The sequence below is a fragment of the Dipodomys merriami genome, unplaced genomic scaffold (genome assembly GCF_024711535.1).
Source record: "Dipodomys merriami isolate MVZ:Mamm:240054 unplaced genomic scaffold, mDipMer1.0.p SCAF_26, whole genome shotgun sequence".
Classification (NCBI taxonomy): Eukaryota; Metazoa; Chordata; class Mammalia; order Rodentia; family Heteromyidae; genus Dipodomys; species Dipodomys merriami.
The window spans coordinates 4,718,117-4,733,525 of record NW_027204048.1 but is presented as its reverse complement, the minus strand read 5'-3'; the positions used below and the strand labels follow the sequence as shown (position 1 = coordinate 4,733,525).

General features: G+C 56.0%; 1 protein-coding gene across 2 annotated transcripts; it reads right to left on the bottom strand.

Annotated features, from left to right (window-relative positions):
- Positions 1 to 2,370: 2,370 nt before the first annotated feature.
- Positions 2,371 to 13,883, bottom strand: Rcc1l (RCC1 like). 2 transcript variants are annotated; one of them, XM_070035582.1, is made up of 11 exons: positions 13,524 to 13,883; positions 12,224 to 12,353; positions 10,582 to 10,710; positions 10,215 to 10,281; positions 8,647 to 8,698; positions 7,578 to 7,662; positions 6,707 to 6,888; positions 6,025 to 6,112; positions 5,130 to 5,303; positions 4,827 to 4,912; positions 2,371 to 3,098 (listed from the first exon to the last, which is right to left on the bottom strand). In XM_070035582.1, exons 1-11 carry the CDS (start codon positions 13,839 to 13,841, stop codon positions 3,021 to 3,023), a joined length of 1,389 nt encoding a protein of 462 aa, XP_069891683.1. In that variant the 5' UTR covers positions 13,842 to 13,883; the 3' UTR covers positions 2,371 to 3,020. The 2 variants fall into 2 exon arrangements, with proteins under 2 accessions (XP_069891683.1, XP_069891684.1); XM_070035583.1 differs by lacking the exon at positions 13,524 to 13,883 and adding an exon at positions 13,243 to 13,265.
- Positions 13,884 to 15,409: the final 1,526 nt, after the last annotated feature.

The following is a 15,409-nucleotide window of genomic DNA, read 5'->3' as shown; positions in this document are numbered from 1 at the left end:
GTGGCCGCTGGTGGTCTGGTTTTGTGTGGGTTTACCCAGTCTCTTTCTTCTTCTCCATGCTGTGGTTGGGGGGAACACAGGGTCAGGAGTGGGTGAGGGAGGACTCCTCAGAGCTGGAGGGCTGTATTTACCACTGAAGCTCTGCGAGGGGCCCCAAAACTTACCATCACAGAAGCCGTGGCACATAATCAGGGACAGTTTGGCTCGGCCATGCTTGGGTCATCCTGTCTTCATGTCCTGGCCCATTTCCTGTTCCTCTAGCCAAATACCTGAGCCTGCCTGCTTCATAAAGGAGAGGTGTTTTTTGGTTTGGGTTTGGGTTTGCTTTTTTTTGGTCGGTTGTGGGGTTTGAACTCTGGGCCTAGACAATGTCCCTCAGCTCTTCAGCTCAAGGCAACAGCTCTTCCACTTGAGCCACAGCGCCACTTCCCGTTTTCTGAGTGGTTAATTGGAGAGAGAAGTCTCACGGACTTGCCTGCCTGGGCTGGCTTTGAATGCGATCCTCACATCTCAGCCCCCTGAGTAGCTAGGATCACAGGTGTGAGCCACCAGCGCTCAGCAAGAAGAGGTTTATGAAGCTCCTGGGTTGGGAGGTCCAGCTCAGCATGGCGGTGGTATCCTGGTACAAACTTGTGGGAGAGGGACCCAGGCACATGACAAGACAGGAAGCCGGAGGGGCTGGGGGCTGGGCTGACTCTTCACAAATACTCAGTGTTTTTGTGTGTGTGTCTGTGCCAGTCCTGAGGCATGAACTCGGCCTGGTTGCTGTTCCTGAGCTTTTGTGCTCAAGGCTGGTGTTCTACCACTTAAGCCGCAGCTCCGCTTTCAACTTCTTGATGGTTCATTGGAGATGAGTCTCATGGACTTTTCTGCCAACGCTGGCTTCCAACCACAATCCTCAGATCTCTCCCAATACTCAGCCTCTTAAGTAGCTAGGATTTCAGGCATGAGACACAGGCACCTGGCTAACAACTCACTGTGGCAGGAACTAGCCAGTATCCCTGAGAACTATTTTAATACAGTCCCAGGCCACACTCCCACTGATCCTGCCTCTTAAAGGTTCTTCACGGCACCAGCATGTGGCTGTGGGGCCCCCTCAAACCACTGTACTGAGGGCATCAGCTCCTGAAGTAGTTGATTCTGTGGGAAACCAGGCGGGCCTGGTTGAGGCATAAGGCCATGGTTCTTCCCACAGGACGGGGAGTTTCCTCACAACATGGCACCTGCCCCCTCCAGTTCAAGGGAACCAGAATCCATTCGCCACTGCCCGCACCATATTCTGTAGTTACTGACCCCAGCAGAAGTGACATGGGGGCGGGGGGGAAATGAGGACACTGAGGCCCACCACCCCCTGGACCCCTGCCTGAAACCTCCTGGGCAGAAGCCCAGCAGCCCTGCGCAGTTCCCGCCCTTCTGCATTCCACCTGGGCCCTCAGGGCCTCATGGACAGCAGATGATGAGAATGACATGGGGACACGGCGTGCCGCGTGGCCTCCGCGCTCTGCTCGCTGGAGCGCGAGGACAGCAGGCTTGCAAAGCTCTTATCGCAGCACGGAGCGCCGTTTCTGCTTAGCTGACAAGAGCAGGCCCGAGCAGATGGCAGCCAGGAGAGCCTAATCGTGACCAGGGCCCCACTTCCAAAACCAACCCTAGCACAGCCTTGTACACTAGCAACCATGTTCATGGTGACTGTGGGGAGGGGCGATCCCATGTGGCCTGGGCTAGTCCTGCCCTTCCTCTCAGCCTAGCGAGGGCCAAGATTACAGGCATGGGCCAGAGCATCCAGCCGCTAGGTATTCTCATTGCTGTATCTGTACGTCGGTGGCCATTTGTGGGTTTGAGATCCTAACTTCCAGATAATCAATCCCAGGACCATCGTGAGCAGAACCTGTCCCCCCCCCTCCCCCACCAACTCCCGTCCCAGCCTCCAGGGGTGACCTCAGACCTAGCCCAACTAAGGTCTTCAGAAAGCAGAATGACACGTTTTCTAGTACTATCTATGTAACCCTAGTTTGGCCTCACATTCTCAATCCTCCTACTTCAGCTTCCTCTGTGCTCTTTGTCAAAAGCCTTGTTTGCCAAAGCTAATCTCATAATGATCAGTAATAAAAGACCTTTTGTCAGCCAGGCCCAGTGGCTCGCGCCTGTAATCCTAGCTACTCAGGAGGCTGAGATCTGAGGATTGCAGTTCAAAGCCAGCACAGGCAGGCAAGTCCATGAAACTATCTCCAATAAACCACCAGAAAACCAGAAGTGGCGCTGTAGCTCAAGTGGCAGAGATCTCATCTTGAGCTGAAGAGCTGAGGGACAGTGCTCAGGCCTAGAGTTCAAGCCCCACGACTGACAAAAACAAAACAACAAAAAGAAACCTTTTGTTCTTAAGCAGAAAATAGATTTTATTCTAGAAGGTACTTTTAAATGATGCTTTTCCAGGAAAGACGTGTTCTAAAGCAAATGTTTCCCCCAGTTTTGGAATCTTCTCCAGGCCATGCCCAGCCAGGTGCCGCTGTGGCCTGGCACAGAGGTGGCTTCAGGGAAGGCCACTGCGGCCCACTGGTGCAGGCTGGCACAGGCCCAGGCCGAGGAATACAGGGCTGGCGGGCCATATGCATGCACACAGCATGTGGGCACAGTGATTGGTCATCAGAACTGGGCTGGCGGACCATATGCATGCACACAGCATGTGGGCAGTGACTGGTCATCAGAACTGGGCTGGCGGGCCATATGCGTGCACACAGCATGTGGGCACGGTGACTGGTCATCAGAACTAAGGCCCAAGGTAGCCAGGCCCTGCGGGGACAGCTGAAGTGTCAACAGAGAGTCCAGCGCCTCCCAAGTGCTTGCCCTGCCACACAAGCACAGAACTGCGGTGTGCACCTGGCAGGTGATGGCCATCCTCGAGTCAGTGCCCAGTGTCCTTAGGAGGGTGCTGCCACCTCCCAGCGCCATTGGAGCCATTGCAGGGCCGCTGGCCCCACTCTGCCGGGCACTCACAGCCCAGGCCCAGCAGCTCCAGAGGCTCAGACGAAAGACTTGGCCAGAGTCACCATGTGGTCCACCCCACATGCCACGTCCACAGGCTGGCCGGGAAGCGTCACCTGGAACAGAGAGGGCACAGCATGGTCAGCCACAGGCCCCGGCACTGCCCTGCCTGGCTTAGCCTTTCCCGCCTGGGGTAGAGGCAGGAACAGGCCCTGCCACCAGCCAAGCGGACCCCTTCCCCCGCCCTCGGGGACACAGCCCAGCTGTCACTAGGGTGGCTGGAGCCTGTGCTTCCTAGGGTTCACTGTTCTATGTCCTTGGAGACAGATACCCCGAACTGTCTTGGGTCTATCTCAACCTGTCCCCAAGAGGGCGTGTTCTCTGTTTTTCTTTTGTTCTTAGTTTTCTTGCTTCATTTTTTTTTTTCAGACAGGGTCTATGATACATAGCCCTGGCCAGCCTCAATCCTCTTGCTTCAGCCCCCCAAGGGCTGGGATTACAGGTGTGTGGAACCACGCCTGGCTGTCCCTATTTATTATTATGGCTAACAGGCAATTCGATCACAATGCCACACTACAAAGGGTGAAAAAGAGCAAAGTATTAAATGTCTCTTCCTATTCCACCACCCTCTGCCCCCGCGTAACTACAAACTAAATGCTTGGGTCCTTCCAGAGGATGGTGGTGGTTGTCTGGAATTACCACACTACAACCATACAACCATGCACACGCAACAACCACACACACGCAACAACCACGCACATGCAACAACCACGCACATGCAACAACCATGCACAGGCATGGAGGGGTGCTAGGGCAGATGGCCTGGCTGAACAGTGGCAGATGCTGATCGTAGCTCTGCACCTGAGCCAAGGGCTCAGGCTATTAGGGGCTGCTCCTGACCACAGAGGCAGAAGCGAGGCGCCCGTCCTTTCCTGCCTCACCAAACAGCTGGGGCAGATATCACTGAGCAAACACGGGCGATGGCGGGCAGTGAGCCCTGGCGCAGACCACAACAACGGCCGCCAGGTGGACTCCTAGCAACCTCTGCCTTGAGAGCTGTTTACCTCCCCACAGAAGCCAAGTGAGAGTAGAGTCTGAGCTGAAGCCCTAGTAACGGCATTAAAAAAAAAAAAAAAGTGGGACGTGGGGTCACTGGTTTGGTTTGTGGCCTTTTTTTTTTTGTTGAAACAAGATCTCAGTTATGTCGCCCAGGCTGCCTCAGTCTCCCAGTGGGTGCTGGGATTGTGAGCATGTAGCACCGTACCCACAACAGAGACTCTGCACTCAAACACAACAGTTCCTGGTAACTTAAAAGACCCAGCACAGGGCTGGGGAGGTGGCTCAGTGGGAGAGTGCTTACCTAGCACTCTTGCCTGGGTTCGATTCCTCAGTACCACATAAACAGAAAAAGTTGGAAGTGGCACTGTCCCCAGTGCCCTGGCCCTGAGTTCAAGTCCCAGGACTGGCAAAAAAAAAAAAAAAAAAAAGACCTACTACAATTGGACATCCTTTCCCCTTTAGTTCTGTAATGGGCTTCGTGTACCGCACCCCAGCGCTCAGCGCTGCCTGCAGTCTGTCAGCAGGCGCATGCTTGCTCACTTGCTTTTCCTTTCTTCGGCTGCTGGGACTGAATGGGCTGTGTGCACCCCCAGACGCGCAGGGCCTCTGAGCCACCCCCAAGGCCAGCCACCTTTCTTTCCAGCTCGGCAGAAGGCATCCACAGTGCGGGCTTGGCTGCGGGCTCTCTGAGGCCATGGCTGGGGTGGTGCCCGCGGCGAGGCGGGTCCTGAGCCCCAAGTCCTAGCTCACAGGGCACTGAGAAGGGCAGCCAGGGCCCACCTTACCCGCCACGGGAAGTACTGGTCGTCCAGGCGGCCGATGCCCAGGCAGCCACGCACATTCTTACCCCACACGAACAGCTCGCCTCGGTCTGCAAGGCAAGGATGGCACTGGGAGCGAGGAGCCCTCCCGCCCTCACCACGCGGCTCACCCAGCCCCACCCGCACAGTACAGCCAGGCCTGTGCTGCCCTTTCCTTAAGAGGTCCTGGGCCTTGAACTCAGGGCTTTGCAAATGCCCCGCCCCTGCCCCTCCCGAGGGCCCCGCCCCCTCCCAGTGCCCCTTCCTGTGCCCTCCCCCCCCACTCACCAGTGATGGCTGCGAAGTGGCTGAGCCCGCACCGGAGGCGCGCCACCTGGACATCGGGGGTGAAGTCCGTGGCTCCAAAGAGCGAGGGGGGGATCATCTCGGGCAGTGCTGTCTCCACCAGCCCTGGCCCCTTCCCGAGAATGCCGTAGCCCCAGACGAAGACCTGTCCTTCCTCTGTGGGGCACAGCCAGTCAGGGGCCTAGGCCGCCGCCTCCATGCTGCCCCCTCCCCACGCCGCCCTCTGTGGCAGAGACTTGGTTGTTTTTGAGTTAGGGTCCTCACTACTAGCCCAAAGTAGCCTTGAACCTACAACTGCCACCACACGAGGCTGTGGGTCTGTTTTGTTTTGCAGGCAGGGAACCAGGCCTACCTGCGTGCCAAGGCGGGCTTGACCACGAGCTGGACCCAGCTCTGGACCTGGCTCTGGCCAAGTCGGCCCGGGTAGGGGCACTGGTGGCAGAACACACGCGGGGCACACACAGGCCCAGAAAAGGAACTTCAATACTTTTTTTTTTTTCTTTTTGTCTGTCGTGGGGCTTGAACTCTGGGCCTGGATGCTCTCCCTCAGCTTTCAACTCAAAGCTAGTGCTCTACCACTTGAGCCACCGTGCCACTTCCAGCTTTTTCTGTTTATGTGGTGCTGAGGAATCGAACCCAGGGCCTCATGCATGCACGGCAAGCACTCTACCACTGAGCCACCTTCCCAGCCCCCAAAACTTTACAACTAAGTGGTGGCAGGTGTTTAGGCCCAGGGCCTCGGGCTCAGCAATGCATCAGCTTCTACTCTAGGATAGGACTACAGAGCTAAGCCCTGTCCACACTCCCGTCCACACTCCCACCCATGCCCTCCAGTCCCACCCGGTCCTCCCCAAGCCCAGCCAGGCAACCGCCTCACCATTGAGCACAGCGCAGCCGGTGCCCCCGCATGCCGCCTGCTTCACCCTGCCCACCTGCGAGAAGGGCAGGTTCCGGGGGACATTGACCTATAAAGGAAAGAGGTTAGAGCCAATCCTGGTCCCCGCACACCCACCCACCAGTGCACCCCAGCACCCGACCTCACTAGAGATCAGAGGGGACCCACTTTCCACCCTTCTAGTCCAAGAGAAAAGACATCAGCAGCCAGCCAGCTCCAGCCACACTGTGCGGAACTGAGAGCCACACTGGGGCTGGTGCACAGGCGGCCAGCAGCCCCCACAAGCCAGATCTCACCTCCTGAGGAGCCAAGATTACAGGCTGGAGGCACTGAGCCCACACTCGCTGCTGGACTCCAAGAAGAGGCCGTTTTATGACAGGTGCACTTTGCATAACCAAGCCCACACCTGCAATCCCAGCTACTCAGTAGACTGGACATCCACAGGATCATGGTTTTTTGAAACTAGCCAGGCAGAAAAGTCCACAAGACTCCATCTCCAAAATATCCAGCAAAAAACAGGATTAGAGGCATGGCTCAAGTGGTAGAGCACTAGCCATGAAATCAAGCTGGGCAAGAAGGCCTTGAGTCCAAACCCCAGTACTAGCCAAAAAAGAAAAATGAAGAAGAAAAGCAGCTCTTAGAATCTTCTTTGCTGGTTCCAAACCTGTGTAGATTCCGTGACAGAGGCCAGCTGCAGATACTCAGAGTTCCCCCAACCGAAGACACCTCCATCGGCAGAGACGGCCAAGCAGCAATCGCCATAGGTGGCCACCTGGATGACCTTCACCCCCGAAAGGTCTCCACCAAGCCTGCAGGGGGCACTAGTGGTGTTGTAGTGACCCAGGCCTGCCACCACCAGAGACATGGATTTCAGTGACTTTCTCTTTGCTCACTGACCTAGGACCAGGCTGGTGGCCAGTGCTGGACAGTGAGAGCAAACCACTCCCCTGCCTGCCCAGCTGCCCAAGGTCACATGACTCCTCAGAAGGGAACAAGACCAACTTAACTGACTGCAAAGTTTTAGAAAACCTTTCAAGATAAAATAGTACTATACAACAGACCTTTTTTTTTTTTTTTTGGTCAGTCCTGGGGCCTGAATTCTGGGCCTGGGCGCTGTCCCTCAGCTCTTCAGCTCAAGTCTAGCGCTCTACCACTTGAGCCACAGCGCCACTTCCGGCTTTTTCTGTTTATGTGGTGCTGAGGAATCGAACCCAAGGGCCTCATTCATACAAGCACTCTATCACTGAGCCACCTTCCCAGCCCCCACAACGGACCTTTCTGACTATGCACAAATTAAAAGCTACTTCTCTTGTCTTTGGGGGTTTGGTGGCACTGTTGGGGGGGAACCCAGGCCCTTCCCATGCCTGGCAATCACCCAGCCCAACAGCAATCCTACTGTATCACTGATGGGGCTTGTGGAACACAAGGAAGCCGGCATGCTGGCATGCCCCTGAGTCCCAGCATCTCAGGACACGAGGAGGAATGACCTGTGTCCCCAGGCTCTGGGCCGCCCCAGGCAGGCAATGGGTCTCTACCTGTCTGCCCGTCGGCGCCCCATCCGCAGGAGTAGACCTCGCCTTTGTCCGTGAGGAAGAGGCTGTGGTCCTGACCGCATGCGACCTGCCAGACAGACGGGGCCTGCTGAGATGAAGTTCCAGCCAGCCCCAGCCCACTCCTCAGAGCCCCAGCAGGGGCGAGAGCGGCCAGCACCATGCCAGCCCTGGCCTTTGTCTCCCTCACCATCAACAGTGCTACTGGAGCTCAGGCCTATTAATCCCAGCTACTCAGGAAGCTGAGATCTGAGGATCGCAGTTCAAAGCCAGCCTACACAGTAAAACTGGTGAGACTATTTCTGATTAACCAGTAAAAAGCTGTGGCTCAAGTGACAGAGCAAGCCTTGTGCAAAAAAGAACACAGAACTAAGAGACATTGCCCAGGCCCTGAACTCAAGCACCATTACTGATGAGAGAGAGAGACAGAGACAGAGACAGAGAGATAGGGAGACAGAGATAGACAGAGACAGATACACAAACCCAGGAGCCCCTCACCACCCATGCTCAGCTGTCTTCTGGAACCTTCCCACTGGATCTTGGAAGCAGATCAGCCTCCAGCCAGAGCCTGGGCAGCGCCCGCCCCTCTGCCATCAAACCCTTCCAGTCACCATGCCTGGCCTCAGGAATGCTGGTGTCTCTTCAAGGAGGCACTCCCCCCCACTCCCAGCAACTCCAAGATCCCCACGGTGTTCCACGAGGTACTGTGGGCACTCACTGTATTTCACACAGTACCTACTGTGTGCTAGGCACAGCCCTGTGCTCAGGAATGAGGCGAGGAGTAAGACACACACCAGCCTGGATCACACATCCTGCCAAGTTGCAGGTGGCTCTGCGGCCGGGCGCCTCCTGCCCACCCCACTCCCTCCAGTCCTAGCCAACTCTGGAGTCACAGGAAGGGAAGTAACTTCCAGCCGATTACAGGCAAATCACTAACTTCTACACTAAATGAGTTCAGGAACTTCCCTGCCCAACTTCCCATTACCCCACATGGCTTCAGGTCCTGTAAAAGCTCCCCTGGGACCGGAAGGCACGCTTAGCATCCAGCTCTTACCTGGACCACTTGTCCGTCAAAGTCCTGCATTCGGTGCACTCGGTGACTCTCCCTGCACGCCACATGGAACAGGGAAGAGACAAAAGCCAGTGAGGAGCCTGGTGCAGGGGCGCACACTTGGATTCCTAGCTATTCATAAGGCTGAGCTCTGAGGATCACAGCTGGAAGCCAGTCTGGTCAGGAAAGTCCATGAGACTCATCTCCAATTAACTACCAAAAAGCCAGTGGGGCTGTGGCTCAAGTGGTAGAGTGCTAAAAAAGCAAAAATGCTCAAGGACAGCTGCCAGGCCCTAAGTTCAAGCCCCAGGACCAACACAAAAAAAGCAAATTCCAGCTTTCGTACCAGTACCATGGCTTGCACTTTACCATCTGAGCCAGTCTACTCTTTCCCATCTGCTTTTTGCTGGTTATTTTGAAAATGGAGTCTAGCAACTTCGACTCAAAGTGACCTTGAGCCACAATCTTCAGATCTCAGATCCTGAATAGCTAGGATTACAGTCATGGCGCCTGACCCAACAATGATTTTTTTTTTTCCTGGTGGTGAGGCTTGAACTCTGGGCCTGGGCGCTGTCCCTGCACTCTTCAGCTCAAGCCGAGCGCTCTACCGCTTGAGCCCCATCGCCACTTCTGGTTTTCTAGTGAGTTATTACGAGATAAAAGTCTCATTGACTTTCCTGCCCAGGCTGGCTTTGAACTGTGATCCTCAGATCTCAGCCTCCTGAGTAGCTAGGAAAACAGGTGAGAGCCACCGGCACCTGGTTAACAATAATTCTTATAAACAATTTAGGAGACCAGAATGTAAGGAACTAGAAGGATTTTTTTTTTTTTTGCCAGTCTGGGGCTTGATCTCAGGGCCTGGGCACTGTCTCTGAGCTTCTTTGGCTCAAAGCTAGCTCTCTACCACTTGAGCCACAGAGCCTCTTCTGGCTTTTTGTGTTTATGTGGGGCTGAGCCCAGGGCTTCATGAATGCAATGCAAGCACTCTACCACTAAGCCACATTCCCAGCACAGAAATTTTTGTCAGTCATGGAGCTTGAATTCTGGGCCTGGGCACTGTCCCTCAAGCTCTTCAGCTCAAGGCTAGCACTTTTACCACATGACCCCCCAGTGCCACTTCCAGTTTTCCTGGTTGGTTGTTGAGATAAGAGTCTCATGGACTTTCCTGCCTGGGCTGGCTCTGAACCATGATTCTCAGATCTCAGGCTCCTGAGTAGCTAGGACCTGGCTAAAAACTTGATTTTATTACTATCATTTTGCATTTTATTTATTTCATTGTATTTTGTTGTTTTGAGGAAGGCTCTTGCAGGCAGCCTGGTTGTCTTGGATCTTAGTGGGGTTTTAAACATCAAAATGAAAAGACAGACATGAAACAAAGTTGTATTTGTGGTCTTTTTTTAAGTTAATCAAATTGGAAAAGAAAAATGTTAAATTAATACCCATCCTCAACAGCTTGGCCTCCAGTTCACCCAGCTCACACTCGGGGCTCACCATGGGAGCAGCCCAGGGGCTGCGGGCTTGTCTCCAGAGTGAGGGCCTGGAAACCTGGCCTGCGGGCCCGCGCAGCTCACCTGTACACCTCGTTCTCCACCACCTGGCGTCCACACTGCCCATACGCGTTGTTGCCCATGCTGAAGACTGTGGAGCAGACCAGGGTACGTTAGCTCTGTGGACCCCGGGGCCCAGTCAAGGCTGTGCCCCAGCTCTCTCTCCCTGCACTGGGTCTCCAAGGGCACCGCAGTGTCAGGTGCTGCTCCTGAGCCCCCCAACCCCAAGGGCAGCACCAGCTCCCCGGGCCTATCAGGGACCCCACTCAGAGGCCAGCACCCACTTCCCTGCCACCCCTGGATGTCCACCATCATCCTGCTAGCCCCAACTCCACCATGGTCCTCCAAATACCCCTGGACCCCAAAATAGCCCCACAACTCCCACACTCACCACCTTCCTGGTCCGTGAGCACCAGGGCATGGGCCCGGCCGCAAGCCACTTGCAGCACGCGCGTGTCCTGTGGTCTGTCCAGAGGCAGCGGCACCGGTGACGGCTCCAGAATATAGTCATAACCCCGGCCTGGCAGAAGCGGCGCTCAGCACGGGGAGCCAGGCCCCGCCCAGCTCGCCAGCGGCTCTCTGGGTTTTACTTTCTGGTCCCTTTTTCCCTCGCTAGCATCTCTCACTCAACAGGGCTGGTTTGGGTACCACTCCCACACGTGCCGTGACAGAGTGGGTGGAATCTGCCCACCCCCACTGCGGTGTTCAGCGGGGCTCCCCGGGCCATTTCCATACACACAGAAGATAATGTACCTCCATAAGAGCCCCTTTACCCCACAATCACATCCCCTGTCACCCCATCCTGTCCCGGGCCCCTCCCCACATGCCACAATCACACCACACAGGATACATCTCACAGTATTTTTTTTTTGGGGGTCCGGTTGTGTGGCCTGAACTCTGGGCCTGGGCACTGTCCCTCAGCTCTTCAGCTCAAGGCTAGCGCTCTACCACTTGAGCCACAGCGCCAGCGCCACTTCCGGCTTTTTTCTTTTTGCTTATGTGGTGCTGAGGAATCAAACCCAGGGCCTCAGGCATGCAAGACAAGTGCTCTACCACTGAGCCATCTTCCCAGGCCACACAGTATTTTTTAAGTATATTTTAAATTACATATTTTTTCCCTTTATGCCAAGATGAGGAATTGAACTCAGGACCTTGCATTCTGGATTCTTTTCTGCTCATGGCTGGCATTCTGGATCCTTTTCTGCTTGTGGCTGACATTCTACCACTTAAGTCACGCCTGGGTTTTCTGCCTGAGATGGGTTCAAACCACAATCCTCTAGATCTTAGCCTCCTAAGTAGCTAGGATGACAGGCATGAGCCACGGGCGCCTGGCAAGCATGCACACATGCACACAGCACACACCTGCACACTTTAGGTCTAGATTCCATGTATGAGGGGAAAAACAGGCTCCTGCCTAGCATACACAGGGCTCCATGCCCAGCTGGGATTACAGCTGTGTGCTACCACACAGGGCTAGAAGTGGGCAGCCACTGGGAATAGGTCCTTCAGCCACCTGGGTAACCACGCTCAGTCTCCAGCAGAAGGGTGGGCATTGCTATCTGCTCCTGTGTGAAGATGTTCCTGTTACCTCCCAGAGTCCTTAGTGAGAGTTCAACTGGAGTCTAGAAAACACTAATGGATTCCTTATCATGGTCACACATCACCCTGGCTACTTGGGAGACTAAGGACAGAAGAGGCTCTGTCTAAGGCCAGCAAGGCAGAAAAGTCCACAAGACCTCAACTTGATGGAAGAAGCTGGGTGACACAGCACACTCCTGTCATCCCGGCTATAGTGGGAGAATAAAAAAATAAAAAGGAAAAAAAATAGGAGGATTGTGGTCCAGGCACATATCTGAGCCAAAAAGCCAGACCATATCTCAAAAAGGGTAACCAGAGCAAAAGAAGGGTTGGGGGTATGTCTCCATGACAGAGCACCAGCCATGCAAGCCTGAGGCCCTGAGTTCCAATCCCCCCACCTCCTGTCACGCCAACTCCGTTTACTTGCTGTCAGGGGCACAAGGTGCCTTGCTCACTTTGGTCTCTCCGGCTCCTGTGGAAGCCAAGCTGGGAATCCTTGTTGAGGCCCATGCCCCAGACCTTGGTGACGTCTTTGGTCCGAGAGGCAAGCAGCGTGAACCCGTAGCCACAGGCCGCCGAAGAGATCTGAAACCAAGACCCGAGGAAGCATGAATTGACTGGCGACGTTCACTTCCCCCAGGAGAAAGGCAGGCGCTGCCCAGGTGCACACGAGCATCAGCCACCCTGAGCACTCCTGCTCAGCCCTGGGGCCCTCCCCCCAGCCCACCCGGACAGCCCCACACAGCTTGGCCAGGCCTGCCTGCTGTGTGTCCTGCTGATGGCTCTGCTTCACAGGGGTGTAGGGAGGGTAAAACACAGTCAGTTCATCTGGGCTTGGAGAGTGATGAAGCTGAACACCACCGCCCTCCCCCCCAAGCCAGTTGTTTCATAATGCCAAAGGGCTGCCACAGCGCCGTGCTGCACAGCCACCTTCTCACATCACCACCACGAAGACCAAAAAGTGTCCCAACTCCTGATTTTCTACAAGGGCTCTGCTGGGCGTTTCACACGCTGTGTCCAGTCCTCACCACACTGCTGGGACGGGGCAGAGGGGGCCCTTCCCACACCACCAGTGACCAGTCCTCAGGCAGCCTGAGGCAGTCCTGGTTTATACCTGACATCCCAAGATTCACTCTCAGACAAACTAAATGACGAGGGCTAGTCATCCCAGTAGCCCTCCTGGCCAACGTCTCAGCAGCTAGTGATTTATCAGAGGCCTGTGTAGTGTCTCAGAGACCCCATGAACCTAACCGCTTGAGTAAAAAAGCTGAAGTCAGTGCTCAGGCCCTGAGTTCCAGACCCAGCCCTCCCTCTTCCTCCTTTCCCCTCCCCTCTCCTGCAAGATGAGCCCAGGGGTAACACTTCCTCTCTGGTCTTTCCTCCAGCGTTGCAGCCCACCCACATTTCCCCTGACTTTTTTGAATTTTCCTTCCCTAACACCAGAACTTGTCGTCAGCAAGACCTGAGTTCAAACCTTGGGCCTTGCCTCTGCGTCCCTCCCTTTTCTCCCCTACAGCTGGAGGTGAGCACCACTGACTGAAAGGCTGCTGGCCCAAACGCCTGGCATGTCGCTGTCACCCCATAAACAGCGAGCTCCCCGCCTCCGACTAAGTCCCCCACGCCCCTCCATCCTCCGCTTCTTGGGAGGAGCGCGCGTGCGCAATGAGACGGAGGCGGCGCGGTGGGAGGGGGTGAAGGCGCATGCGCGGTGGGGAGTGGGGGGGGGGGGAGCTGGGGAGCGGAGCGCGGGCGCACCTGGGACTCCAGCTCCAGGCGGTAGGGCACGGGCTGGATCCTGCGGCGCGGCCGGGGGACGCCGCGCGGCGCGGGCCGGGAGCTCGGCTGCACGAAGGTGGGGACGCCCAGCGCCCCCGAGAAGCTGAAGCCCCACACGAAGACGCGGTCGGCGCGGGCCGCGCGCTCCCCCACGTACTGCAGCACGGGCGCGTCCGCCTCGGCCTCCGCCGCCTGGCGCCGGCTTCGCGACCGCCCGGCCGGCGTCCAGTGCCCGCGTGCCAGCCCCGGCCGCGCCAGCCCCGGCCGCGCCAGCCGAGCCCCCGCCGCCAGCGCCATTCTCAGCTGCACGCCTCAGCCGACCCTGGGTGCCGCCATCTCTGCGTAACCTTTGACCTCACGTCCTGCCGGAAGCGCCCATGGTAGCGGCCATCTTTACTGAGGGCTGAGGGCAAAGCGCCTCGGGAGCCTGCGCGGCCGCCGTCCGCCGTAGCGCCCGCCGCTCCCTCGGCCCGGAGCTGAGGCCGCCGTGTGCCGCCTCCATCTATGGCACCCCTAAAATGTAAAGTGAGGCGGTGGGGTCGTCCGGCCAGCAATCCCAGCAACTCCGGAGGCTGAGAACTGAGACGCCTATCGACAGTTAACCCCCGGAAAAGCCAGGACTGTTGCTGTGGCTCAAGCGGTAGAGCCCGACTTAGGAGAAAAAGCTCAGGAAGCAGTGCTCGGGATCCGAGTTCACGCCTCAGGACTTACCAGAATAAACTTATCAAAATTTAAAAGTGAGCCGGGCGCTGGGGGCTCACGCCTGTCATCCTAGCTACTCAGGAGGCTGAGATCTGAGGATCGCGGTTCAAAGCCAGCCCGGGCAGGAAAGACCGTGAGACTCCTATCTCCAAAAAACCACCAGAAAACCGGAAGTGGCGCTGTAGCTCAAGTGGTAGAGCGCTCGCCTTCAGCTGAAGAGCTGAGGGACAGCGCCCAGGCCCAGAGTTCAGGCCCCATGACCGACAAAAAAAACAAAATTAGAAATGAATAGCCTGAAGCCCTGGTTCGATGCCTCAGCGCCTCGCAAACAGAAAAGGCTGGAGGTGGCTCTGTGGCTCAAGTGGTAGAGAGCTAGCCTTGAGCAAAAGCAGCTCAGGGACAGCGCCCAGCCCCTGAGTTCAAGCCCCAGGACTGGCAAACAAACCAAAAAAATGGCGCTAGGTGAGCCCACCTGGTAGGCACAGCGGGCCTGAACGTGCTTTTCTGGAAAGCCTCGATCGGCCGGAGCTGTCGCGGCTCTGGCCACTGGGCGGCAGTGTCTACCCGGCGTTCGCCTGTTCGCTGAGAGGGACCGGGAGCTGGGTGTGGCTCCGCCCCGCTCACAGAGCGACTTCCCCATTTTGCACATCAGGATCGGCTTTACAGACAGATTTCTATGTTGGCAAAGGCTGTTTTTTTGTTCATTTTGGAAAAGATGGTCCCACAGCAAACGTTCCCTCCTCCCTCCATAAGACAGCCTGTACTGCACTTGGACTGTAAACAGGACTTTCTTTTTCGTCAATCCTGGGGCTTGAACTCAGGGCCTGGGCGCTGTCCCTGACCTTTTATCACTTAAGGCGCCCTACCACTTGGAGCCACAGCTCCACTTCCACTTTCCTGGTGATTAACTGCAGATGATAGTCTCAGGAACCTTCCTGCCCGGAGCTGGCTTGGAACTGTGAGCCTCAGCTCTCAGCCTCCTGAGTAGCTAGGATTACGGGTTTGTTGAAACCCCTGCTCAGGACTACTTTATTTTTACTTTTTTTTTTCTTTTTTGCAATGGAGTTTCCTTATGTTTTCCCCATTGTTACATTTTTACCTGTTGGTCTCAAACTCCTGGACTACATGCTCTACAGAACACGCCAACGTGTTTGGCTGGCTTC